Raw genomic sequence first — 25,489 nt, 5'->3', positions numbered from 1 at the left:
GATTTTATTTTTTTACGGGTGATACCTATTCACTGGACGATTCTAAAGCGAGCAAGCAGATTTCGTACTGAATTTAGAACCAATTCAAAGGAAAGAGTGTCCAAGCCTGTAAGGAATAGCAATAGTTTGAAATTTTTCAGCTAGGTTAAAAAAGTATTACAATTTATTATTTTTTGTAATAAGTGCTTGAATACGTTACTCTAATTTCAAGTTAGTACTGTTACTATAGGCTTAAACCTGAGTAGATTATTACTCAAATGTTGAGTAGACTGTTACTCTTAATTAGAGTGCGTCATTAAGTTTGAATTGCATATTACTCTAACCCTGAGTGAAAGTAGATTAGTACTTTGATTGCTAGAGTAGGTTATTGCTCTAATTTTTTATTAGAGTAGATTATAACTCTGAATAAAAATAGATTATTGTTCTGACCTAATTGTTACTTAACTTTGGAGTAATTTGCTACTCAGAATAGACTATTGCCCTAATTTTGGAGTAACTACTCTAACTGAGGGTGGATTGTTCTAGCTTTGGATTAGAGTCGGTTATAACTATTATTCTAGCCTTCAGTAGCTATAACTTAACCGTTCAAAACTCATTCTATTTGTCAAGATTTAATATCCAGTATCACAGTTAATCTTTAAGATTATTTTTCATTCACATAACAAACATAAATATACATTTAGAATCTGGTGGCTAGCTTTAGAATCGACCTGTATTTTATATCAGACTCTTATTAAATATCACATTCACGTTTACCGTATCTACAGAATATACAAAATCCATTTCGATCCACTTATTTTTCATTGGCTTGGCTCACTGGGACGTAAATAGACAATTTGTAAGGGGAATTATTTCCTTCTTCTTACTTTACTTGCATTCTCATTTGCGTGTTATTTATTATATTTATATATTTATATTTATAGTGGTGGTAATGGCTTGTCCGATATTCAGCATATCTTTACTATACATGTGTTGTTAATTGGATACGAGCGTTCAATTAATTACTTGCAGGATCAGTTGAAAGTAATTTTAAGGCAAGTTGCAAGAAATTTTACCACGCTTTTTACAATTCCTTTCCATATCATTTGAGATTTTGAGCTTGCAATATTAAATAAAGAATAATTAGTTCATAAGGAATTTTCGAATCAGCTTTCGACTTGCAAGGATTTAACACTTTCGATCTTGGGGTTGCAGATGCAACCGTCCCTCTGCAATTTGTCATTAGACCTGAAAGCGTGAACGTACGTTTGACTAGACTAGTTACAATCAACTTAACAAAAACTTAATTTTATCATTTACAAGAATCATTTCTTGCCTTAAAATCATCATAAAGGGACACTCGAAATTTACATAGATTTTTCTTTCTTTTTAAGGTTCAACCTGCAAATAATTTCACCCACTTTCGTCTGGCGACTTAACAATAATTTCTCGTGTAACTTTGTTAACGTACGTCGAGAGAGATGGCACGATCGTTTTGCTCGTGATGCGTATACGAGTATCTTAGTACAAATATATACAATGACGGTAGATTTCTATTAACGACAGGAAATATTAGATGAACCAAATTTAAAATCTTAATCCTTGAACTACGAGATTGAGTCAATAATTCGTTCAAATTTTCAAACTGTTTTGTACTTTGCAAAATAATATCCAAGAAAACGGTATTTTATAAAAAAGAATGAGCTAAAAATTAAATTTATGTGGCCACGAGAATTAATTTCCTTTCGTATAAAATTAAAAAATCGACATAGGAAATCGGAAACGAGTGATTTATATAAGTGAATGAATTATTAGTGAAAGGCCAAATTTTAAAATTTATTTATCTATACTCTGGTCGATAGAATCAATCTTGTCCTGTTCATGAGTATCCTTTCTCAGGAAGTTACCCAGTGAATGTCTTTTATTCATCATTAAAATCGGTGCTGTTTTTTAGATTATTTAATGCCTGTATTGTTGTTCCAGCTCTCTTCTGAGTCTCTTCGCAGCAGTCTCGCTATTTCCATCGGTTTCCGTGTCGCTGCAACCATCCTCACCCTCTGCAACGACACCCTCGACCTCTTCTTGCCTCCTTTTTGCCGTCGCCATTTCCGCTGCGTGCTTTTTCCGCCATTTTGTCCGTCTGTTCTGGAACCAGACCTGCAAGCAAACCAACCGCTTCATTCGAACTACTGTTTTTTCCAAATGAACCAATGTAGTGATCTTAACTACATTAACTTTTTAATTATTCATATTTGTTGAATATACCATTAAAGTTGTTATGGAATACTCTTTATACATCGTCAATTTAACTTTCAGATTAAGGTCTATTTTGCGAATGTAGTTAACATATTTTTTCGCAGAAGTTCCTTTTAAATAACTAGGAAAATGTGAAGAAATCGGTTCCGCTCAGTATGTGCCACCATTAGTCCCACGCCATACAGAGGATTGTTGAATCAAAATTGAAACAAAAAAGGACAAACTTGCAGCTATAAAGGAGAAGACAAAAGCGTACCTGAAGGAAAAAAGGAAACAAGGGCGACTTGAGGTGGCCTTGTACATCTATAAAGCTCGAAATACGCAGCAGGAGTCTGTGTCCCCACAACAATGTATTTAATTAACGTAACGGGCGTCAGGGGAGCGAGCGGGACTCTGAGCGTACCGATTGCACCCACAAACCACCCTTCTCTATCCATGCCAGCTCCGCGTGACCCCACTAAACTCCACCCCTGGCCACCCCTCTTTTCTCGCCAATCCGCAGGCTTGTTCAATGGCCGCCAAGTCGAGAGCTTAAATTAAAGATATAAGCGTGAGCGCGGGCGCGAGAAGCGGTAAACGAATTAAAAAGTAAACGACCAGCCGTAAAAGTTAATAGCTGTTCCGATGAAAATTAAAACACTCGAGGAATTAAGATAACGGAGAGAAAGGAAGCCAGACAATCTGGGCGAGATTGACTGTTTCTCCTCTTCGCTTGGCCGACACATAAAATGTCAATTTCCTCTTTAAATAGGGGCTCCTTCTTCTTTGCCAGTTTTGTTAAATTCATCTTTCAGTTTTTAGCGAGTTTTTTGAAAGAGCTAGAAATCATTACATTGGTATAAAAAGTGAAAGACAGGATTTTCAATCGCATATGTGGTTGGCCGAATTTGTCTTGAATCTTATTTTATAAACAACTTTGATACTTTCTTCTAAATTACACTACGCGGGTTTTGCATAATTTTAGGGACAGAGAGATTCAATTTAAAAAGAAAACTTCTATTCAAATTTTCCAGGAAAATTTGTGCTTTTTAAAGAACTGATGACCCTGCCATCTAGTGCAAACCTCCCTGAATAATTTTCATGGGCAAAGGTCAAGGTTTACGGAGAGGTTATTGACCTCCCTCCAGGCATAAAATTCATCTGCGCCTGCCCCTCCTAATCAGGTAACTATGTTTATTAAACCACCCTAATTTCTCAGAGTAAATTTTCCCTCTTCACATTTTGTTATCATTATATTTCCCTTTCTTAACGTTATAATTTTTTTCTCGACAGCAATTCGTCTCTAATCAAGCAGGACAAAATCATCCCACTACATCGTAAGAATTGATTTTCGGATAACATTATAGCGGTACACTGTTTAACCAGGAATTACCTCTAATTTAATAGACCGTAATGGGGCCAAAACGTGACGCAAGTAACCGATAATAAGCCATTAAAATCTCTCTGCACTGTGCCCTCAAATTGAACGTTTAACATTATAACTCTGGTTAATTCATTCGAATGATTGGAAAATCTAATCATTAATATTTTGAGAATATTATATACATATTTTTTAAAATACTCATGGATTTTTATAGCCACTTGCATCGAACTTTAAACTTCAGATTAATGTACCATAAATACGTGTTGTTAACACCTGTCCCTAACGGTTGACGAACCCTCTATCGGCAAATCCCTCTTGGCGGTTAATGCTGGCAGACTTGGATCGGTATTTTCGGGATTTTTCCAGCCAGGAAAAAAAGAAATATAGTGGTGAAATGTAAATGCACGACCAGGTCTTCCAGCGTGTCATTCATCTTGTTTTTGAACGTGTTAGTCACGCACGCGTTGTAAACGCTCAGGCTGGGTGCGTCCCTCGCAACTGTTCGATTTATTAAATCAGGATTATCTAAGCCCATTACTTTGTCCTGTAAAGCTAGATACAAAACCGCATTTATAACTGCGCAAAGCCCTTATAGCCTGGCTGAAGTGTCTCCTCGCTTTTTCTCTTTCTATTTGACGCTCTCTTTCTATCTGTTCAGTTACGACCCTCTTTCTCTAGTTTGGTTCATCCCCATAGCTTTGTTTCTCTCTTTCAAACCCCCCTCGTAACAGATAATGTAACAGCCAGTATCTAATCTCGTTGATATTGGCGGATAATTTACTATGCGAAAGATTATAGGCGTGACTCAGATCTTGATACACGAATCGAACAACAGAGAATTTGCATGAACACGCGTTACTTTGGATAGGATGGATTTCGGGGATGAGTGTGGAATTTAAACAGTAGGAGTCTGATTCAAGAATGGAATAGATTATGTTTTGTTTAAAGGTTGAAAATGGTTTACTGTTACATAAGTGTATTAATTATTATTCTTTTTTCATACAGTATGTTACAAATTATAAGCTAGTGGTAATTTTATTCTTAGCCTAATAATCTATGTACCTTCCATTTTAATTTAAAAAGAAATCAAACTTTTTATCAGTATAAGTTTGTCGATAATATTTATAGGTCACTTAGATCAAAAAGTTACCCCTCTTTCATGATTTCTCTCTCGTCCTCAAATTTTCCACCCTGTCACATATTCCAGCTCAACTTTCATGTTGTCTTCGGTCCGCACTCAACTTTTACTTTCTCCCTGCTTTCGTATCCTGTTATTCCACTTTGCTGCGCCAGCTCTTATTATTCCCTCTGTCGATGGAAATGAAACGTTGTCCCGAGGCACAATTGGGATTTAGGGTCTTAATGGAGATTGCTAACTTCTAATTATGAAATTGGACTGCAGGTTAAATTAACCGTGCAAAGGCGAAGAAGTTTTAACAACCACCCAGGCGAATTTCAGTCTACTTTTATTGATATAATAATCTAGTACAAGGGATGTTTCAGCATTTTGTGAACAACTACAGTATTAATATTTCGTCGACGTTAAACAACCGTTAACTAAATTGAGTATCCAAATATTTCCCCTCTATTCGATTCACTTTTCTATAAATTAATCCAACATGATAAACTTGCAGCTTCAGTAGCTTTTTATCGGTGAAGCGATAGACGAGAGAGATTGGTTTGCGCATAACTCTGAACTGGCGGATGAATTTATCTGACCGGTGGATCAATGAGGCCTTAATGAGATATATTACCAAATGAGAGTATTTATATCGAATGCGGTCGACCGTGGTTGGCTGAGCTGGTGATCAGACCTTGTCAGTCTGCAACGTTTGGGAAATTGCACACGATTTATTGCGAAATGAGCTATTTAACGCTTTACTGTTTTCAATTTTAGATAATGATATATAGGTAAACATTGATATAAAATTAGTATAGTAGACGGTACAATATCAGTTCAGTTTATAAGTTCTAAACACTTTATAACGAACGCCAAAGAAATTCGTGAATTCCACAGACATGTGTAACCATAGAAAAATGAAATTCAGTCGCGACTACCGGAGAGCGGGATGTTTAATGATGCGTGGAAAGTCGTGTGTGACATTTACTCGAACACTTTCTACATCATTGAACTCGCTTATCATTCAAATGGTACCGTTTCATTGACACGTCAATAAATTTTTAAGGTCGATCGAGCTATGTACGTGAAAACGAAGTCAAAGACCTGTCGAGAAATCCTGTTTCAAAATCGTCTTTCCGGAAACTTATATTTGGTCGATTCTTAAAATGAGGTGAGTCTTTTCTTTCTTTTAATTGTATAATAATATTTTTTGTGCTAAAGTACCACAGCTATAGTACTTTCTTTTTATGCTGCACTACTCTTAATATAGGAGTGATATTTTAAATAGTATTTCACAGTAATATTTTTTTAGGTACAGGAAACGCCGATTCACTTCACTCAATAATTTTGGAGAATGTTAATTCTACGCAACACGTCTACTAAAAAATGTGAGGTGAGTAAATCTCAGATAAAACAGAGAAATTTGAAGAGCCATTATCGATATTCATTTGAAGTAGGGTGAAATCGTGACACAAGTACTAGATTTAAGTAAACGAAATTCCAAAGGGTGTATTTTCCTTTTTCTCTTCTTAGATTGTAACAGATAAAAAGAGAGAGAGACTCGTAAAAATTCGGTTGGCCCGGTCGCGAAATTTGATTCCGAAATAAAAATAGAATATTGGGGATAACGCGAATCGGTGAAGCCATTTGATCTTCGAGTGAGGGCAAATGGTTGGTCGGAGGGTAACGGGGAAGGGTGAGGAAACATATCGATATGGGGAAGCGGTACGAGAACGGAATACAGAGGAGCGCATTATCGCCAACAGCCAACTACCCTCTGCCATTCTCGCGGATCGCATTACTTATTATTTGAAGAAACATTCTGCTCCAAGCACTTTGTAATATTACGGGGAAATTACTTTGGACCGATTGATTTAGAGAATTATGATCAGGTCCCGGTGAGGATCCACCAAGAATCATAGCTCTTATCGTAAATCAGATTCGAGTAAGTAGCTTGATTTTAATCGTTTGAGGCTATTTGCTTGCGTTTGAAAGTATCGATCATGTTTGAGGAATAATGTATCAGGAAGATTTCAATAAGTTTTATCTTTGATTTTGAAAAATTGATTAGTTTCAATAGCTGGTGCTTGTTGCTAAGTACTCAAATGGTACTCAAGTAATTTTCACCATGTATCAGTGAATACGGGTGTTAAAACAAAGTTAATGGAACGGAACTGTGTGACACGAGGGTCTTTCGATTCACCCAAAACGCCTTTTACTGCTGTCAAAAGGGCTGAAAGTCAATTAAATAATCCCCTGCTCGTCGAGAAGTAGTACGCGTCCAAATCTTATTGATCACATCTGCGATGCGTGTCCTCCTTTGTTTCCTAAGCGCCGCACTGATCTCTGCAGGCTGAATGAATTATGGGAAGGGGGAATATTAATACGTGTGTACAGTGATACAGATACATTCATCAAATTTGATCAAGGAAACACTCGAGGGTGTTACAGGATTAGTTCGTCCCCTTCATAGAAGCCCGATTTTGATCAAAGTCGGGTTTTTAGCTTCTACCCTATATCTCGACAATGTTTCGCTTCTCTTTTTTATTTTCCGAAGAAAAATTGTAGTATTTATGACTGTGGGAAGATTGTATCAAATAATAACCAGCAATCGAATTACAGATTCAACGCAGGAGATATTGCAACGTAATTGATCATGGAAATTTTGGAACGGGAAATCATAAGAAGTTATAAAAAAATATAGTGCAAGGAATGAATTGTGGTGAATAGTTTTTAAGTCTTCAGAGTTCAAAACCTAATAAAATTTACGAGTAAAAGCTAGTAATCGTTAATATTTGCCCCCAAAAGTTGATCAGTCTCATTTCCAAAGACCTCACTCAAAGTCCAAAGTCCAATACAGTTTGTGACAGTAAAATCTTATTCTTCCTTCTACCGCTCATGCAAACATCACTCATCCTGATCAAACGAAGTATCTTACCAAAGATCTAGCAATCCAAGTAGCATCAGAGCAGCAAAGTTCAAAAGTCACCCCATTCCCAGTCGCCTTTCCCGAGCGAAGTAGCTGGAAAACCGTTCGATCACGTGGCACCTGACCGCAGGGTCGCGTTCATTGGCCGCAAATGCGTGAGTAGAGACGGAAGTGGTCCACCGGAAGAAATATCGTCGTCGATTGGCGCAATTACACCGGGCATGAAACGTAATAGGAAGGACAGGTCGCGGCTGGACTGGATATAATATCCCTCCCGATACATGGCTGGAAGTCAAGGACCCGTTGGTTGTTAGACGCGAAATAAAGCGTCGGCATCGTACGAAGAAAGGTAACGAATGAAAGAGAGAAAGAGAGACAGGTGGCGTAGCATTATGGAGTCAAGTACATGTGGGCCAATTTCGAGGGTACGAGCTGTGGGAGGTGAATGAAGGGAAACGCCGCCTGCTGCCGTGATTTATCACGGCATGCCATGCCGCCGCGCCGTACATACATACACCACCATGATGATACATGGTGGAGGAAAAGCGGGTAGGAGGCTTTCGCTCGTACTAATTGACGTCATCGATATTGGTATCCGTCGACGAGCAGATTACTCCGCCGTAAACAACTCCACCCCTCTTGCAGCAGCCTACCACCGTCCTCCCACCCCCCATCGTCCGCGTTCTACCGTCACGGGGAACCACCACCGCCACTTTACTACCACCACCGTTGCGTAAACACCATCTAAGCCCTTTCCTTCCCTCTGCTTGTGATTCTACCCTCCGCGCTATTTATCCCTATCCCTCCCCACCTTTTGCGCTCGATACCCTACTCCTGTCGCTTCGTAACCCCCCACCATTGGTCGACAGAACTCTCGTCATACCCCACCCTTGGCCTGTTCCGGTCCATCGCGAACACTTCAACTTGTTACCCCATCTCTACTCGGGTCGGCTGCTGCTGCTGCTACTGTTCCTGGTCTCTCCTCTATCTAACCACCCTCTCTCACTTCACTCTCTGATACACGGAGTGATACGCCTACGAACAGCAGGGGTGTCACGGTCTTTAACTCGCAAATTCTCCGCGTTCACTTTGCCGTATTAGATTCTAATAGGGGGATGGATGATCCTGTTCTCTTGATCATTCGTTTGTGGAAATCTCCGCGTTTTTTCGACTAGAGATATACATTTGAATAGTTTGGATATTCGCATTTTAAATTGTGACTAATGAACATTTATGATTTAATAGTTAAATAGAAATAGTTCAATTATTTTAACTGTGCTTTGAATGCCCTAGGTTCTCTCCCCATTGCTACCGGATTCTCCCCATCGCTACCGGTCTCTCCCTCATCCCTTCCGGTTCCTGGACCTGTCGTTGCACTTTGCGCTGTTGCTACGCTTCGTCGAGCGAGATAACTAAATCATACGACGGATATCACGTTGCCAATTTGAACGACGATCCGCGTAATAGTCTTAATAGCGGAGTCATACGAAGACCAGTTCTCTGCCGTCGCGTCAGACCAATTCGCAATGTTTCTGGTAAGGCAATGCTGCTCTTGGAAATGGATAATCTGATGGAAATAGGGACAAGGCAATTTTTTGCAACTTTTATTTTAATTTTGAAATTAGCTTCATGCCTCATATTATAAATTTTCAGATTTCTAAATTCGCAAATGTTCTTTTACTAACAATTGAGTAATGTTTTAACCATTATTTGCAGAACAGAATAGACAGAAAATCTTGTTTAATTAATCTTCGCGTCATAACGATGTATTAATGTTGACGCTTTATGGGATCAGTTGTTGTGTAAAAGCTTTACGTGTGTTTGGTTTCGAGGGGAAAAAACAGAAAAAGGAAAAACAGAAACGCATATCGGCGGGATACGCGTTTCGGAAACGAAAAAGTGATAAATCTGGAAATGTGGAATGACAGAACACATATATCTTCGTTGAGCGGAACTAGCGAATCCCTATATGCCGTACTAATCCTTTTCCGATACTGAAAAAATGATAAATCTCGGATGTAAAACCACGAACGTAGGATATCGATTTTGTATACAGGACGATCCGTAAGTGCTCCATAAGAAGTTTAACGTTTAAGCTGCTCTGTCAATTGTATGAACAAAATATTTGCACGGGTAGTTTAATGGTTTTTAAACAACTACATAAAATAATCAATGTTTTTATGTTACAATTAAACTTTCTAAATTTTATATATCATTTATTAATGAAGAAACTATTAGATTAGTATAAATCACGTTTTGAATAATGCCTAACTCTACGATATGCAGATGTATATAATAATATAGGCATACGTGTCATATTAATTGTTAAAAAATGTTGAAAGTGAAATTTTCATTTAATTAGATTTGCCATTGAAAATTCTCATTGCAAAATGTACTTCATAAATTCACGTTCATCTCAAACATATAATATCGATTGAACGAAAATCCTTTCGTAAATAATGTTAATGATTGATATCTCGTTACGTCAAACCGGTTAAGCTTATCGCGCAATGTTTCAAACAAAATGTTTACGCCAATATATGTGTATATATATCAAGCAAATAATTTCGCATAAAATAGTGTCAATGTTTATAGATATAATACATTTAATCGTAGTCATTTATGAATAATAAATTCAGTCGTGTTGACAAGATCATTTTTAACCTCCTAGAGATTTCAACGCACGGTAATGTTACGCATGTTGGACTCATTGAGTAAAAATTAAAATAAGAACATTGTATAATTGAAACAGATGATGAGATTTCTTTTGTTAATTATTTAATGAAACTTCGATGATATTACATGATGATAGAGAGTAGTAAATTCTTGATGTGTACCAGTTGACATCAAGGAAAGCACCAAGTAGGAACGTAATAGTCGGCACATGATCGTAACACGCTAGCAAACGAGCAAAGTTCGCGAAGAAGCCTTTCTGGTAGTGTATCAAAGCAGCAAGCAACACCTTGATTTTTCTCACAATAATCTTACGAAACTTCGGTCTTGTCTCCTTTTATTCCGACAACTCCATAGCTGTATATTTTTAATAACTCACAAAAAATTTTCTGAATAATAGAGAACTCATAGTACGAATTAGCATTGATAGAATTTCATCAAAGTTCTAGATTTTAATAATTCATACAGCAATTTCATTTCCTTTAAGCGTCTTCAACCCTCATAAGGTACTTGATAGAGTAACAGGTGAACAATAAATTATTCACGAAAGTTCATTTCTCTTTCAACAGCAATTTCTAAGCTCTAATTTTCTTCTCCCCCTGTACAGTCCTACAATCTAAATATGAGTACTTATATTCACATGATTTTTTATTGGAAATTATCTCAGTTTACTAATTGTTAATAAAGTTATTTGTGGGGGTAGCATTTACTAATTTTTGCAAACAGGTAGTGGTTGATACAGGAATAATAACAATTTCATGTTCCAGCCCTACAGCTCCTCCCTCCGCATCGGTTCCCACGTCTAGCAGCACGGAGTAAATGCAAATCTGGCCGCAGCATCGTCGTCGTCGGCTAAACAACGAGCGACGAGGAGGAATCGATGCCTCTGAATCAGCGACTCTGTCCCGCACGGACCCGGGGTGCGGGTATATATTGTCGTAATATTTCGGAAAACGCGCTGCCACCGTTGGATCCAGGGGCAATCTCACCCTCGAAGATGGCATATACGCAGAGGTGAATCGCCTCTTGCCGAGGAAATCCGAGGTAATTGAATGCTAACCCTCCTCCCTTTTGCCACCCTTCCGACCCTCCTCCGGTTCTCTTTCTCTGTTCGTCCACCACCCCGTGCAACCCTGAACGCGGAGGGGGCGCTGCGCTCATCCCCTTGCCATCACTCACCGACACAGACTTGTAGCTTTCAATAAAAATGTAAATATGGCGGCGTAGAACGAGCCAATGACAGCGCTACATCGATGGTCCGGGGCCCGCGACAGACGGACAGACAGAGCAGGAGGACGCGAGAGAAAAAGAGGAACGATAGCAGGCGAGGAAGAGACACAGCGAGGCAGAGGGGTTGAGGCTTCGAAATGGGAAGCTGGTTGCGAGGGTCGAAGATGGCGAACGAAGGAGGAGGACGAACAGGAGGCTTCGAGCGGTGAGTTCTCTCGGAGCTGAAGCTGCAAGCAGAAGTACTCCACGGATGTAGCTGGAAGAGGCGGGAGTAAAAGTGGAGGAGGTGGAAGCCTCCGGTAGAGATCGCTGGATGGTCGCGGGGGTGGGAGGATATGGGAAGATAGGTAATAGGAACTTGAAGTGGGTAGGGGAGGAAAAGGGAGAGAGGAGAAAAGATGGAGAGAAATAGGCGGATAGACAGAGACGTGGATGAAAGGAAAAAAAAGAAAGAGGAGAGAGGGATCGAAGAGAAGAAGGACGTGAGAGTGCTACCGTGACGTTGGCTGTCGTCACCTCCGGCTGGAAGCTGTTCCTCTTTCTCTGTTCCTCTCGTTCCGCTGAAAATATTGCCGGAGACGAACACGAAAAGGTAGGGGGAGCTGGTGGGTGTGTTGGAGGAGGGAATGGAGGGCTCTCGCGAGAGAGCGGCGCCGAGAATGACGCAGGTGCCGCAAAGCTTGACACGTCTCCGGGCTGTTTTGTCACCTTCTTTTATCCTTCGAACTTTTTACAGGCTGCCTCGTTAGAAGCTTGCTCTCGGCGTTGATGGAGTAAGCCGCCGTTGAACAAATGCGTTTTAAAATCACGCTACCTACCCCTCGAGTTGCTGCGGATCACGCGGAAAACTGGCACATCGTAATGAAAGCTGCTAAATCTCAATGTGTTACACGGTTTTTCTTTTTCGATGGATTAGCCTTTACGACTTCCCGTCGAAATACTAGACCTAATACAATTTTTTAAACGCTTTATGAACTTTGATCTCTGAAAGCATAAGCAACAGTTTTGATTGTGAAACAACAAAAGCTGGAAACATTTGTTGAGAATGACAAATATTGATGACGTTAATTGTCTATGGAGAATTAAAACTATTCGAACTTTATGTTGGAATAGAAATGGATAGACAAATATAGTTCCAATAGGAGAAAAAGAATGGATTAATAATTTCGTACGACTGTTCTGTTAGAAGATCGAAATCGAAGTAACAAATGTTATATCCCGGGTCATTAAAAAGGATGATTTTTCAAGCTTGTAATCCCCGCTTAAACAATTAAGCCGACAAGGAAATATTAAAACGATGGCGAGCGTTAAAAACAGGCAGCTACCGTTGATTTTACTTTTTATCGCAGCTTCTGTTCGTTCCATCATTCACGGATTAATATCGGAGCCTGCGAACGCTTAACTGTTATGAATTTTTATTAACCCATCTACATCTGTTACTCATAATTAGCCGGGTCTCCACTTAAATCATCGTGACGTTTTTATTGAAGATTACCGTAAACTTTATTAAAACCGTGCATGTAATGCCACATTCTAGCAATATCGTCATCTAATTTTGCGACGAACGAATCTTCCTGTCTCTTCCCTCTTTTATTTACGCTGCTATCCCGTAAAATTATTCTTATTGAATTTTTCAAATTGTGATTTATTAGTCTACGTTCTTCTTGCGTTAGCATTTGACTCGTCCCGTTTGTTGTGGAATAATTGTAAATCAGGAGGGTTGATAGTTAACCAATTTTTACCCCGACAATGATTCGTCACGGTTAAGGGAGTCTAATCGCTAAAAAATCACCCTCGTCCCCAAGGGATGACAGAAATTCCTTACCTTGACTTGGGACTCGGACATTCCGAGGGCGTACGCCAATTTGGCACGTTCTGGGCCCGCAAGGTATTTAGTTTGTTCGAACGTTTTCTCGAGGGCGAAGATTTGCTGGCCACTGAATGTTGGCCTCGTGTGTTTCTTCTTGCCACCCTCGTGTTCCCCAGTTCCGCCGGAGCCTGTCATCGTCTGCTGACAACCCAGCTGTTGCGACACTGTAACATCAATATCTTTCAGAGATACTCTCGTCACCTTAATAACATTTGTTTCATCGTTAAAGCCTGGTTTACGATTAGTAGAGTGAGTGTAGTAGCTGTCATTTATTTTACTAGTGTAAACTGAGATACTCGTATACACTCTACTAATGTAAAGTAGTATATGTTAAGGAGCAGAGACAAGCTTTTATTGAGGTAGAGATAAACTATAGTAGGATATTTCGAGTTTATGCATATTAAATATCTATTAAAAGTTGCAGGGAAGAAATTGTGCAGCAGGATAATTTTGCAACAGCAACGTGTGTCGAGTTTCTCGTTAAACGGTCACATTATCGCGAAACTTATTCAATAAATCGCAAGCACGGTACGCATCCCTTTTACCAAGTAATTAATCTTCATCAATTTTGCGTCATTCTTCTTGCTATCGGCTCTCGTATTTGTTCCCGACGATTTACATACCCTATCGATAATTACGTCATAAATTTACATCTCGTTACACGCCGAAAATGTTGTGTAGAACACATCTATTAAAAACCATCCAATTATTCCACGATAACCGGTTGATTGCAACCTTTTGCGGTGTTTCCTTCGACGTGCAACTCTGTTCGCTTCATCAACGTTAAAAGTCGATATTGCAAATGCTTGTTAAGCGCGAAAAACCTCCATGTCAAATCTTCTGAATTCCTCTTGATCATTTCGCATAATTCAACCCTTTCAAAAATAACTCACAAGGTTTTTATTAATTTTAATAAGAGGTGCTCAAATTTCACCCTGGTGATTTAAAAGTTGAAAGATGAAAAATATCTGAATATTCTGCTGAAGGGAGCCATAAAAAGAGGGGGAGGAGATGGTCGTTTAATTTGACAGGATCACGTCGTTCAAGGGTTAAACACTTGTGCGATAGACCACAATCATGGCGTCCCGACGCCTGCCGGCACGTGCCAGCCACGTGAGTTTAGTGTTCCGCAAATAGGGAGGACTTTGTTATCCTTGTTATCCTTGCCATTGGTGCTGTTGAATCCCGTGTTCGATGCGCGATCCCCAGGATAGATACTATCGTCGGATAGGATGGCACGTGACGAGAGGGGTGAAATTGGGGTGGCATTATCGCGGCGCGAAGATGTTCACGAGCGATGTGACGCGAAAAACCGGCGCGATTAGCATGATCTCCCCGTCCGTTCTGCTCGTAAAGTTAACCAATCGTCCAGAAAATTGTGATAAAATTATCTACTAATTTATCTCGCTCGTTTGTTATATTGATCAGGGGATGAAATTCAAAGCGTAATTGGTACTTTGAGAATTTTAGGGTCCATGAAGGATGTGTTAGGATTGACTATGAATTTCTTAGTTGCAACGTGTAAGTCATACTTATGGCAATAATTTCATAAAATGTGGCATATAAATTAAAGGTAATGAATGTATTTTAATCAACAGGAGATCGAGTGTATATACAACAATGGAACATTGCGAAGGGAGAGTTCATTAGAAGATATGTTGTGGTTGAACATCTTGCTTGCATGGTATAGTATTGTAATTGCATTATAGAATCAGTCATACGTTGGTGTTAATATTTTGTTCAATCAGGGAATAAAATTTGGAATACACAACCTTGGAACATCGAGGAGATCAGACATCATAAGAGGACATTATGATTGGACGTCAGTTTCTTAGATGTAATGTATAATATTAGTACTTATGAAAGAATCTATATTCAGAAAAGCAATTTATATATTTGTACTTATAATTGACTTCACACATTTGTGTGACGAATTTCAGCAGAAGATTGACGAGGGTTAAATGAGGGCAAAAAAGCGAGGACTTATCGAATTACCGTAGAGAAAGTTGCACGAGTTTACGCAGTTTCTAAGTAGATGAATAGGGGATATCGCGTGAAACGTGTACCTCCATCGAAGCAGAGGGTGGAGTGCGGTAAGCAGCTCATTAGAACCCTCCCCGCCAACTGGCCATTATTGCCTCGTTCCGTATTCCGTTACAAATTGCTTTATTAAATTAAAGTCCCACAACCCATACTGTTGTGACGACCCTACGTCTCTTCCCTTCCCTTCTCTTCCCTTTTCGTTCCTTTTGGATCCCTTCTCTATGTGCCGCGGGTAACGCGTTTGACCGCGTGTTATCGCTCGTCCACGCAGCTTCTCTGCCCCTCTTAATTATTCTACCAAATTTTATAAAATATCCGAATGCAAGCAATTGAGAATTTGCTGTGTCAACATCTTTTAAAAACTCAATGCGATCCAAAAACAGATCTGTATTTTTACAATTTTCTTGCAATTTATCCAGAGTCCACCCAACATTTGTCCCCAATTCCATTTGACATCTTTATCTCCACATTCTTTAATTCTCCTTTTCTCCTGTCCTTCGATATCACCACCCACATTGTCGCTCGCAACCTCAATCCACCATCCAGCAGTCCTTAATAACCCGGAAACACTATTTCATCGCTCGTAACTGGCTCTCGAAGAGACAGTAAACTTGTAATCTAAAGCTGCCATAAATATTCGTGTTAAAAAGAGCCAAATGCAAGTAAGAACGATTATCCACAGCAATCACTTTCAGACTAAAAAACCATCTCCATCAACGATCTGTGTTTATAAAATTATTTTGTTACAGGGGCGATTGGATGGTAACCAAGAATAGTAGTAATAAGAACAAAAAGGTGAGTAGTGTATGAGAGCAAGTTAGCGCTGTACTGCAGTACTCTATCAATATGAATTATGCTATGCCACACTATTTAGACAAGTTAATAGAGCCAAGATCAACGTTTATTTCAGCAGTGCTTCCAAGCTGGGTCCACATTTAGGCCGTCAATGTACAAATGGACCTTAAGTGTTAGGTCCCAGGGTGATCGTTTTAGAACTCCTCGCTCGCTTCACGCGGAAGCCTATCGACGTTACAAGTCGGTGTATAAAGCATACATCGAACAGTGTCAGTGTATTCCAGGTCGTAAGTCAGGTTACGAGGGATGGTGGTAGAAAAGGCACGAGAGCAAGCTAGAAACCGGGTCTACACTGCGAGCCGTCGTTCGTGCGATGCCACAGTTAAAATATTGCCAGAGTTATTCGCGTGAGTGTGGAAAGCCAGGGGCCGGCTGTGGTATGGCGGGGGATGCTTTCTCGAGGGTTGATATTGAATATGATATTCCGGATCCGACGCCGCCGCAGCGGACTACCGCTATGCTACCCTCTTATTCGTCCCGCAGTGACATTCGTACCCGACGACGCTGAAACAACACACGCTTGCTCGTCCACGCCCTTCCACGCGTACTTACATCCTATCTTCGTCACCCTTCTTTTCCCTTCGTTTATCCTCCTTGCTCGCTAACCATCATCCCTTCTACAGCGTGTCGTCGGACGCTGGTGTGCGTGCGGGGTTGGCACATGTGCCACAACAGGGCTGATGTATGCTCTCGGAAAGGGGATGCTTCGCTCTCTTCTTCGACGTCACGTGTTCTTTCACTTTGTTTGTGATTTTTTTCTTTTGCGGCACCCTTAATCGCTTTTACAAATCGCCTCAGGTCTAACCACGAGTTTTATACAAGATATGAGAGTTTTCAGAGTGAACCTTCGCAGGGTTGGCCGAGAATTCGATTTTGAAGACGCGACTTCGATGGACCGTAGATGGATACCTTCTCAGGGTATCGGATATTGTTTGAGGATGTGGTTACATGTTGAAGTTGAAAGTTCTTCTTCTCCTCTTTTTTTAGATTGTTTTTATGGGGTATATTTTAGAGAATATGTGTAACGTAGTCTTTCTTTAGATACACGTAGAAGGAATACCATTCAGTTGCTTTCATTGATGTTACATCTAATTAATTATTTTATCTATATTGTTTTATCTATATATATCGTTAACCAATTATTATTAAATGCAAGTAAATGAAATTGAAATTGGATGTCATCGATATTTCCCGTTGAAACATGTACACATAAAAAAGGTGTTTTCTTAGATCTCGGAAACAGCGTTTAGCGATTCAATGACACATGTTTTTTCGTTTCGGTCAACCGATTTCCTCGTCGCAAAAGCAAACACGAGCAGCTGTCAAATCTGTATAAAATCGGACGAACCGAAATATCCCGAAGGTAGAAAAATATCTAGGGCTCCCTCATTGCTATGGATCAATGTTTTCAATCCAATCTTTTTCATTTCAACGTCCTCGTTTTTCCTTGTTTCTTTTCTTTTTTTCGTTAGGTCTCTATTTCCGTGACCATGAGGTTTGGTAATGGTAATACCATCTTCTGTGACGTGTGAATTAGATGGTATAGGACGATCTTAAAATTTTTGTGTATTTTTAATGAAGAGAGAATTTAAATATTTTTCCTTGAATGAAATTGAAGAAGTATTGATGCGAGTGACTTCCTAATTCCATTATTTAGTTTGCTATTTTTAATCTTGTTATTGTTACTTAAAGAATGCAGTTAACAGTGAATTATTTTTTACAGGAGCAGAACTTGCTAAGTTCAGATACGTACAAAGTACAAATACAGAACAGTGGATGTACATATATTGCAAAAGGAAACTTACGTGTGTGTAGTCTTGCTCGCCATGCCAGAGGATCGCTGACTAATCCCTGAAGACCTGGCCAATAGACAGCAGGATGCCGTGGTTCCGTTCTTTGTTGAAATTGCCCGATACCTGCATTCAAAGCAAATATACCATGAACAGAGTATGGTATGCGCATGCACAAATAGTTATTCTTTTCTCGTTTTTTCCTTTGTATTTTTTTATGAATTGAATATAAAACGTTACATATTTTAAGACTGAAAAATACCAAGGAGTATTGTTCGAACATTGTGTAAATGAGGATATAATGGAAGCAACCTGTATTACCCTTTATAGTTCACTATATCTTTCAAGAGATCGTATAGCCAGTAGGATGGCCGCAACTTGACGTTTGTGGCCACCAACAAGTCCAATCATAACAGAAATTTCCCCTTCAACAAAAAGTAACCAGCTATTCTTACTCTACCTAAATCCTCCACCAACAATATTGTTGCAAACTATGAACGATCCTTTCTTTAACCACGTTGTCACACCGCCTAACCCAACTCCCTGAAAACCCACCACATATAAAACGTTATTTCCTGTTTTAGTGTCCTATCGAGCGGTGTGCTCGAAGCAGGAACGATCGGCCGATCGTTATTCCTTTTGTCCGTTACGTTGAAATCAAATAAAATTTATTGGATCATAAACGACTGAAGGCTGCATACTCATCAACAAAAATATTCGGTATCATCCAGCGACGCTTTCAATGGCTACGGAGCTGACGATCGCTCGAGGATCCTTCAACTTTAATTGAACCTCCAACAGAGATTTTTATGGTGCTCGCCCTACATATAATCCGGGATGAGTTAAGGGGGTTGAAAATCTCAGTTTCTGGAGATCGAGCGTTTTCATGTTGACAGAATTGTGGTGAAGAAGATGAATCGAGACTTTAAGGAAAAATACTAATAAATTTCTGAGACTGGAGTTAAGTATTTCTATTCATGAATTGCATTCTTAAAAAACAGTGTAGTCAGTAGCTATACATTTGTACCGTAAACTTGCAATTAATAGTTTTGTTATTTCTTGTATCGGTATACAATAAAGGGGTTGTTAAACTCCTTTTGACTATGGAGAAGCGACGGTGAATTATCACGAAAGCAGATGCAACGAGGGCTGGTAGCAAGAGGAGGCTGAATGAACACACGGATGCGTATCGAACCTGCGCGTTCCGTATTGCGCGACATGCATCGCTCGCCCATTTTACTTCGGGGGCGGAATACACGTTTCTACAGCGTGCACCATGAACAGGGTACTGCAACTTACTTACAATGAAAGGAAAGAAATCTTGTCTCTTTTTTACAAGGATTAAATATTTATTTAATGCATCTGACATGTCAAGCTAATACAGTAAATTCATGTTATATTCCGCATCGACTTTGGTGTGCAGTATTGGTGTTCCCTCATTATTGTAGAGCATAGAAATTACACGTTGCATATTCAAGTATTATACCACGCATTGTATAGTCAAGGGTTGCTACTGTATAGTCAAGCCTTGTACTTGCACGTATTGCATGACTCTGCATTGAATTACCATGCGTTGTATTACTACACATTACATTATCACGCGTCGTGTTCCCACGCATTGAACTGCTATTTGTGATATTATCACGCGCTGAATTACCAAGCGTTAAACTTGCATAAGTTGTATTACCAGGTATTAAGGTACCAAGCGTATTATCACGCGTTGAAGTGCGTTGCATTTTATCTCTACACGATTCTTTATCTATTCAAGATCATAGTTCAGTGTGATTATGTCTTAATCAGTGATCATCAGAAGCCGCGATAGTTGTAAAAGATTCATGGTTGAGCAACACTGTAGACACTATAAAATTGTTTTCCTTCCAATAAAAGAAGAAATCTTCGTCGTGGCACCCGTAAAAGCTACCAAGGGGTTCTCGAAAGAATCTTTTGCGATTTATATCCGACTGCCGTGCTACTTTTGTCCGTGGTGGACGTTCAAATATCTTCAGAAATCGTGGCCATAATTCGCAATAATGGAACCAGCTATAGTTTGAAAAGAGCCGCGTTCCTTTAGCGAACATTGTTTAAGATCTCGTTCCTTACTATCTCACTCTGCCGTTGTTTTTCTCGTTTTCCTTCATACATTCGTTTTTCCTGTATTATTTCTCCTTTCTGTCATACATGAGCTTAGCTCACAAAAAATATTGAAATTAGTTCAACGATAATACTGTCACGTTACATGTATTTGATTGACACATTTTTATTAAATTTTGGCATTCATTTTATCTAAAGATATCGGTTTCATTTTAATTATACATATATCACAAGGAGCAGTTTAATAATGAGTGTAAATATTGAAACTGATAACAGCATTGATAAGACAAGTTACGATAACAGTGATAATAGCATTGATTCTGTAATACGAGCGTGAACGAGAAAGTAAATGAAATTGATTTTCTATAACTAAACATTAAATTCGAAATTGGTTTTGTGCTAACCAAATTTAAATTTTGAACATTGTGAAGCTAAGTTCAATTAAGCGATGATCATACATTTGTAAAATAATTTATCGAAACATTCAATAATTTAAAAATGATGAAGGTTAAAGAGAATTTAATAAGTAGTTTTAAATTAATTGTATCAGCTCCGACCCCCAGTGACCTTGCCAGTGTCATCAAGGGCCTAATTCATGAACTCATGAACCCCGGTCACGTGCCTCCCTCGTTCATAAAATGTGTTTAGTATTTTTATGCCTCTCTCTTGATGGCCATGCTTCTAAATTTATATTCGTTCTCCTGTGCCACCGTATCATTAATAATAAACGCTTAATCCGTTCGATGAGATTGAACACCCTCGGTTCTCACACTTCACAATAAAATGTGTCGAAATGACTAAACGAACAGTTTGGAGCGGATTTTCGCAACAGGCTTCATTTCACCCGTTCACGATCGTAACCGTCGGAACTGGTATCGTTTAGGCTCCGCTCTGCAGGGAACTTCCGATTCAAACATTTATGTTTGTGTAACATTTATTTAACGCCATTTGCAAGATTTATTAGACATGTTTGTCAGATTCGATTGCTTCACTTTTAACAATTTTTGAGTAGTGTATGAATGTTTTATAGTTGAAAGAATTACAAAGACCCAGAGTTTAGAAACTGAAAAACTCCAAAGGTTCCGAAAGATTGTAAAGAATATTAAGATTAAGTTTATCAAAAGTATTTGTGGAATTTAATGTATCTCATTACGATCTTTGATGTTACAGGTAGACAATGGAACAGGACACAGCTGATCCCTCTCACAGTTTCAATGTGTGCTTGAACAAGGATCAGCATCCCTCGTGCAAGTTGGCCACCGTCGTCAGGTGGTTAACCCAAAATACGCTAACTTCGAGACTCTACGCGTTTATCTAATTCGGTTAGGCGAGTTTGCGATGCGGAATCGATTCCGACCCTTCGGTCCCTGCTTTTCAATCAACTCAAACAAATTCCCGACGCATCAACACTTGGATAAATGGCGCTCTTCCAAAAATTAATTATAATTTATTGATGTTAAATTTAAATTATTTTGTTTATGCATTTTATATTGCGCTGATTATTTTGTTCGTTCATGTATGATAATTAAAATCGATACACGATTAATTACGATCTGTAATGGCGAGGGGAAATTGTTTGCAATTCACTTTCGTTTCATTAGTGAAGCGACACGAACGGGTTCGTAAATAATTGCCGCTTTAATCATTTTAAATGCACAGGTAATCTGGGATCAAGTTCAAGATAGAGCCCCCCGACAGTTACAGATTATACTTGTGCATAGAACAGCCCTGTATTTACTCAACAATTAATTTCCTTTCGGAATAATTAGATGGAAGTTTGCAATTCTGTTTCTCGACAAATTTAAATGTTCAACGTTCGATTTTATGTGGAAGTTTGGAAGCAGCTTTCAAAGCAAGATTTGTAAGTAAAATATTTTTAAAAATCTGGAATATGGATTTATGATATAATCGTATGAATTCGTTTCAGAAACAATCATTTTTATTCTTCGATCGTCTGCTGGAATTATAAAACTAAAACACGTCTCTTTTGATTTTATTGAAATTAATTCGTATAAATTAACGTTCATTCGCGTAGCACTTGTATAAATCAGTTTAAAAATGGCTGAGACGAATTCAATCAGATTTTTGTCACGAATATAAATATTAATTCACCAGTCTTTCAGAACGATTTTATTTCATTGCTAATTTTGCTTTTAGTATTTTAAACTTGTGTTCCTATAAAATGTTTTACCATAAAAAAATGATATTCCTTTTCATGTATTAATTATAATTGATTTGTAAAAATGTCAGGTACTTTAAGTAATGTAATGGTAAGAATTAAATTTTACATAAACGATCTGTGTAAGTATTTATACATTTTAACGTTAAAACACTTTCAATTTCAGATTTCAACTCTCGTCAAAATTAACTTATGATATTTTCTCGAATATAAAGAAAGAATACAATATCTATAGATAAAAAAAGAAGAGTTAATCCATCAGCAAATATACATATATACTCTAGCAACCAAACACAAACTTCCTCCGTCGATATTTCAGAAATAGAACTGGAAATCAAACGTGTCCATTCGCTCTTATACACATGGAATATTGTACAACAATCAACCTTTTGTTAAACAGCGTATAGTTGTAATTTACAAACAATGAAATAGAAGAATCTTTGAGGTGGAGTTTACATAATTTGGGAATCAAATAAGTATGTTAAAAATGAAACTATAATCAGACATGTCCACTCAAATACAAACACTTCCATCTGTTATACAATACCTGTACATAAAGTACAACAAACAATTGAATAAGAAATCTGGAGTAATTTCTATGTAACTACATTACACCTCGTTACAGGTCACATCGTCAGTCGATAAATAAATGAATAAAAATACAAATACAAACCCGAAGAAGCGGTGAATCCCGCGTGCATGCCGTACCGTGGCGCAGTCATGTGCTGAGGATGCGGCGTCGGTTGTAACGCGGCGTGGGTCGCCGAGACGGGTGCCTGAGGATGCGTGGCCGCCGGCCGCGAGAGTATTGTGTCGATCCCATGTGGATTGCTTCCGACGGACGTGATGGAGGTCGCTGGACTGTGTTTACCACTTCCAGTAGGCGAGGATTGTCCTTGGGTAATGGTGGACAAGGGCACGCTGATCCTGGGCAACTGCAGACCTGACTGCTGCTGTTGTTGATGATGTGTCTGCTGCTGTTGCTGTTGCTGTTGCTGCTGATGCTGTTGGTGCTGCTGACTGTGGCTTCTCTCTGCCATGGAGTGCAGAGCAGCCAAAGGTTGGCTCGCCAACATGCTGCCACCGGCAGCACTCAGGTTAAGGAACTGCAGAACATGAGGAGCTGCAGCCGCGTGGAAGTCATGCAACCAGGGTGGCCTGGGCGGCGGCGGCGAGTGGCTGGATGCCGGAGGCGGTGAACATGAACCTAACGAGGAACCCGCCGAGGAACTTCGATCGCCCTCCAAATGGCTGTTCCTCCTGTGAGCGTCGCTCAGCGAGGACATGTTCTCACTTAACTGGCCCGCGACTTCCGGGCTGGACCGCGACTCCAAGTCCGTGCAGGGCTCACCGGTATCGTTGCAATTCTTGCCGCTGTTGTTGTTGTAGTTGGTCAAAGAACACACCATCTCGCACCACGCATAGTTCGGCAATGAGTGGAAAATGTTGGCGGAGGTCCTCGCGAGTTGGCCCGGATTTAGGCGCACCACTTCCTTCACTGATACACAACAGACATGCTGTCACTCACTGGGACCGGTGACGACGATGCCCGTGTCACAGTTAACCCCGATCACTGTTCAGCCGATCCATCGCGTCGCGTTTATCTCGGCTCCCTGCCACCTGGAAGGCCTAATCCAGAGCGATCGATCCAGGAGGTCTGGAAGGAAAGTCGAAGGACTCCGAGGATCGTCGAACAGAGACAGTGTCGTGTAAACGAGAATCGACGAGGAAGCACGAGGAGAGAACTAATAGGGGGTTGCCGAGTGACTCGCCTCGCCAAGTGGTGTGCGACTGGGGTGCATCGAGGAACAACGAGTCTGTTCGCTATCCTCGCGATTCACTCTCTCGGCATGGTCGTGCTCGGTCGGGCTGTGAGCCGTTGTTCGGGTTTGGGTTCGGGTTCGCGCAGTACCCACCGCCGATAGGTCGAGCCTCCTAGCCCGTCTACCGAACGAGCCTGTGGATTGGCGTGGAAATGGTGGGTCGGCTTCGCGACGAAGGGCGGTTCTGCGCCCGGATTGGCTCGCTTGGCTTGTTCCTCCGAAAGAAGAGGTGTTTCGGGCGGGGCCTCTCAATCTCGCGTTAGCTTCTTGTTAAGCGTCTTTCATTGTGTGTTTAAATTCGTAATTTATGATCCCGACTGAATAAAACAAGAACTCGCTGGTTCGCTTACTGGCTGGCTGGCTGGTTGGCTAGCGAGCTGGCTGGCTGGCTGGCTGGCTGAGCTGTTTGGCTGACTGGCTCGCTAGTTTGCTCGACAACTGGGCACCTCTGTACGACTATGGTGACACTACCGCCTCGATAACTTCCTTGCTTCCTTGCTTCCTTCCACCCTGACTGTCGTACGCGCTCTCACCCCCTTACCCTTCCTCTCCATCACCGTTGTACCTCTTTCTCTCTTACTTTAACCTCCCACACCACCCTCGCCACTCGTCTCCGGCGAGCTCGCAACCAGTCAAGTACGCGTAGCCCGAGCAAATCGAGTTATTTGCTCCCGATGGTCCATTTGGCTTGTTCCTCGCCGTTCTACGTATGGGCGATGCACGTGTCAACGAGAATTCGGTTACTTCATCCGGCTAAACCATTGCTTTCAGGATGACGTAACTAATGTCGGATGAACTTAACGGGGTTGGCTCTGGCAGGCTGGCCTGGCTGGCGAGACTTCGACCAATCTAATGATCGCCACGCCATCGACCAAACCTTTCGCTCTTTTCCAACTGGAAGATGAATAATTTATGCCACTCTTAGTCGCTCGTTCGCCCGGTTACGCGAGCTTCTCCTCCTTCCGTGTCCTCTTTCATCCAGCTTGATATTCAACGAATGACTTCGGGGTGAGGAGTACCTCAAATCAGTACAATCCTTTATACGACAAGACTTCAGGAGTTTGTTACGAATAAAGGATGTGGAAATTATTGTTTGCATTTGGGTTCATTTTTGGTACGTAGAATATCACAGTTGAAAGGGTACCAAGGGTACGTGGTAAAGCTTGTTTGTGACCATTCCAGTTTTCAGTTTAAGTTTTACTAGATATCTAGTACGATTAATGTGGTACTAATGGATATTTTATATATTTTTTAGGTACCTTCAGTCATTTTGGTGTAACTAGGGTGG

General features: G+C 40.1%; 2 protein-coding genes and 1 long non-coding RNA gene across 3 annotated transcripts; 2 read left to right on the top strand and 1 right to left on the bottom strand.

Annotated features, from left to right (window-relative positions):
• Positions 1 to 170: 170 nt before the first annotated feature.
• Positions 171 to 23,787, bottom strand: HGTX (HGTX homeodomain transcription factor). Its single transcript, XM_012285877.2, has 4 exons — positions 23,052 to 23,787; positions 18,124 to 18,234; positions 13,376 to 13,584; positions 171 to 2,136 (listed from the first exon to the last, which is right to left on the bottom strand). Exons 1-4 carry the CDS (start codon positions 23,785 to 23,787, stop codon positions 1,939 to 1,941), a joined length of 1,254 nt encoding a protein of 417 aa, XP_012141267.1. The 3' UTR covers positions 171 to 1,938.
• On the top strand, positions 5,754 to 7,482 carry LOC143265825 (uncharacterized). The gene is made up of 3 exons (XR_013040572.1): positions 5,754 to 5,889; positions 6,031 to 6,111; positions 7,341 to 7,482. It is a non-coding gene; the product is annotated as an uncharacterized LOC143265825 (long non-coding RNA).
• LOC143265822 (uncharacterized) lies at positions 11,095 to 18,169 on the top strand. Its single transcript, XM_076540025.1, has 7 exons — positions 11,095 to 11,364; positions 11,548 to 11,755; positions 15,019 to 15,104; positions 15,169 to 15,257; positions 15,364 to 15,513; positions 16,213 to 16,258; positions 18,042 to 18,169. The coding sequence occupies exons 2-4, from the start codon at positions 11,557 to 11,559 to the stop codon at positions 15,253 to 15,255; spliced, it is 372 nt and encodes a 123-aa protein (XP_076396140.1). The 5' UTR covers positions 11,095 to 11,364; positions 11,548 to 11,556; the 3' UTR covers positions 15,256 to 15,257; positions 15,364 to 15,513; positions 16,213 to 16,258; positions 18,042 to 18,169.
• Positions 23,788 to 25,489: the final 1,702 nt, after the last annotated feature.

This window comes from Megachile rotundata, chromosome 15 (assembly GCF_050947335.1).
Source record: "Megachile rotundata isolate GNS110a chromosome 15, iyMegRotu1, whole genome shotgun sequence".
Classification (NCBI taxonomy): domain Eukaryota; kingdom Metazoa; phylum Arthropoda; class Insecta; order Hymenoptera; family Megachilidae; genus Megachile; species Megachile rotundata.
This window is presented reverse-complemented; position numbering and strand designations above follow the sequence as displayed.

Coding starts and splice junctions, on each gene's coding strand:
- LOC143265822 (XM_076540025.1), top strand. CDS start 11,557: ATGACAGCGCTACATCGATGGTCCGGGGCCCGCGACAGACGGACAGAC. Junction 11,756..15,018: donor CGAACAGGAGGCTTCGAGCG/GTGAGTTCTCTC, acceptor TTTAATCAACAG/GAGATCGAGTGTATATACAA. Junction 15,105..15,168: donor TTGAACATCTTGCTTGCATG/GTATAGTATTGT, acceptor TTGTTCAATCAG/GGAATAAAATTTGGAATACA.
- HGTX (XM_012285877.2), bottom strand. CDS start 23,787: ATGGTGTGTTCTTTGACCAACTACAACAACAACAGCGGCAAGAATTGC. Junction 18,235..23,051: donor GGGATTCACCGCTTCTTCGG/GTTTGTATTTGT, acceptor CTTTGAATGCAG/GTATCGGGCAATTTCAACAA. Junction 13,585..18,123: donor GCGAGCAAGACTACACACAC/GTAAGTTTCCTT, acceptor TTGATGTTACAG/TGTCGCAACAGCTGGGTTGT.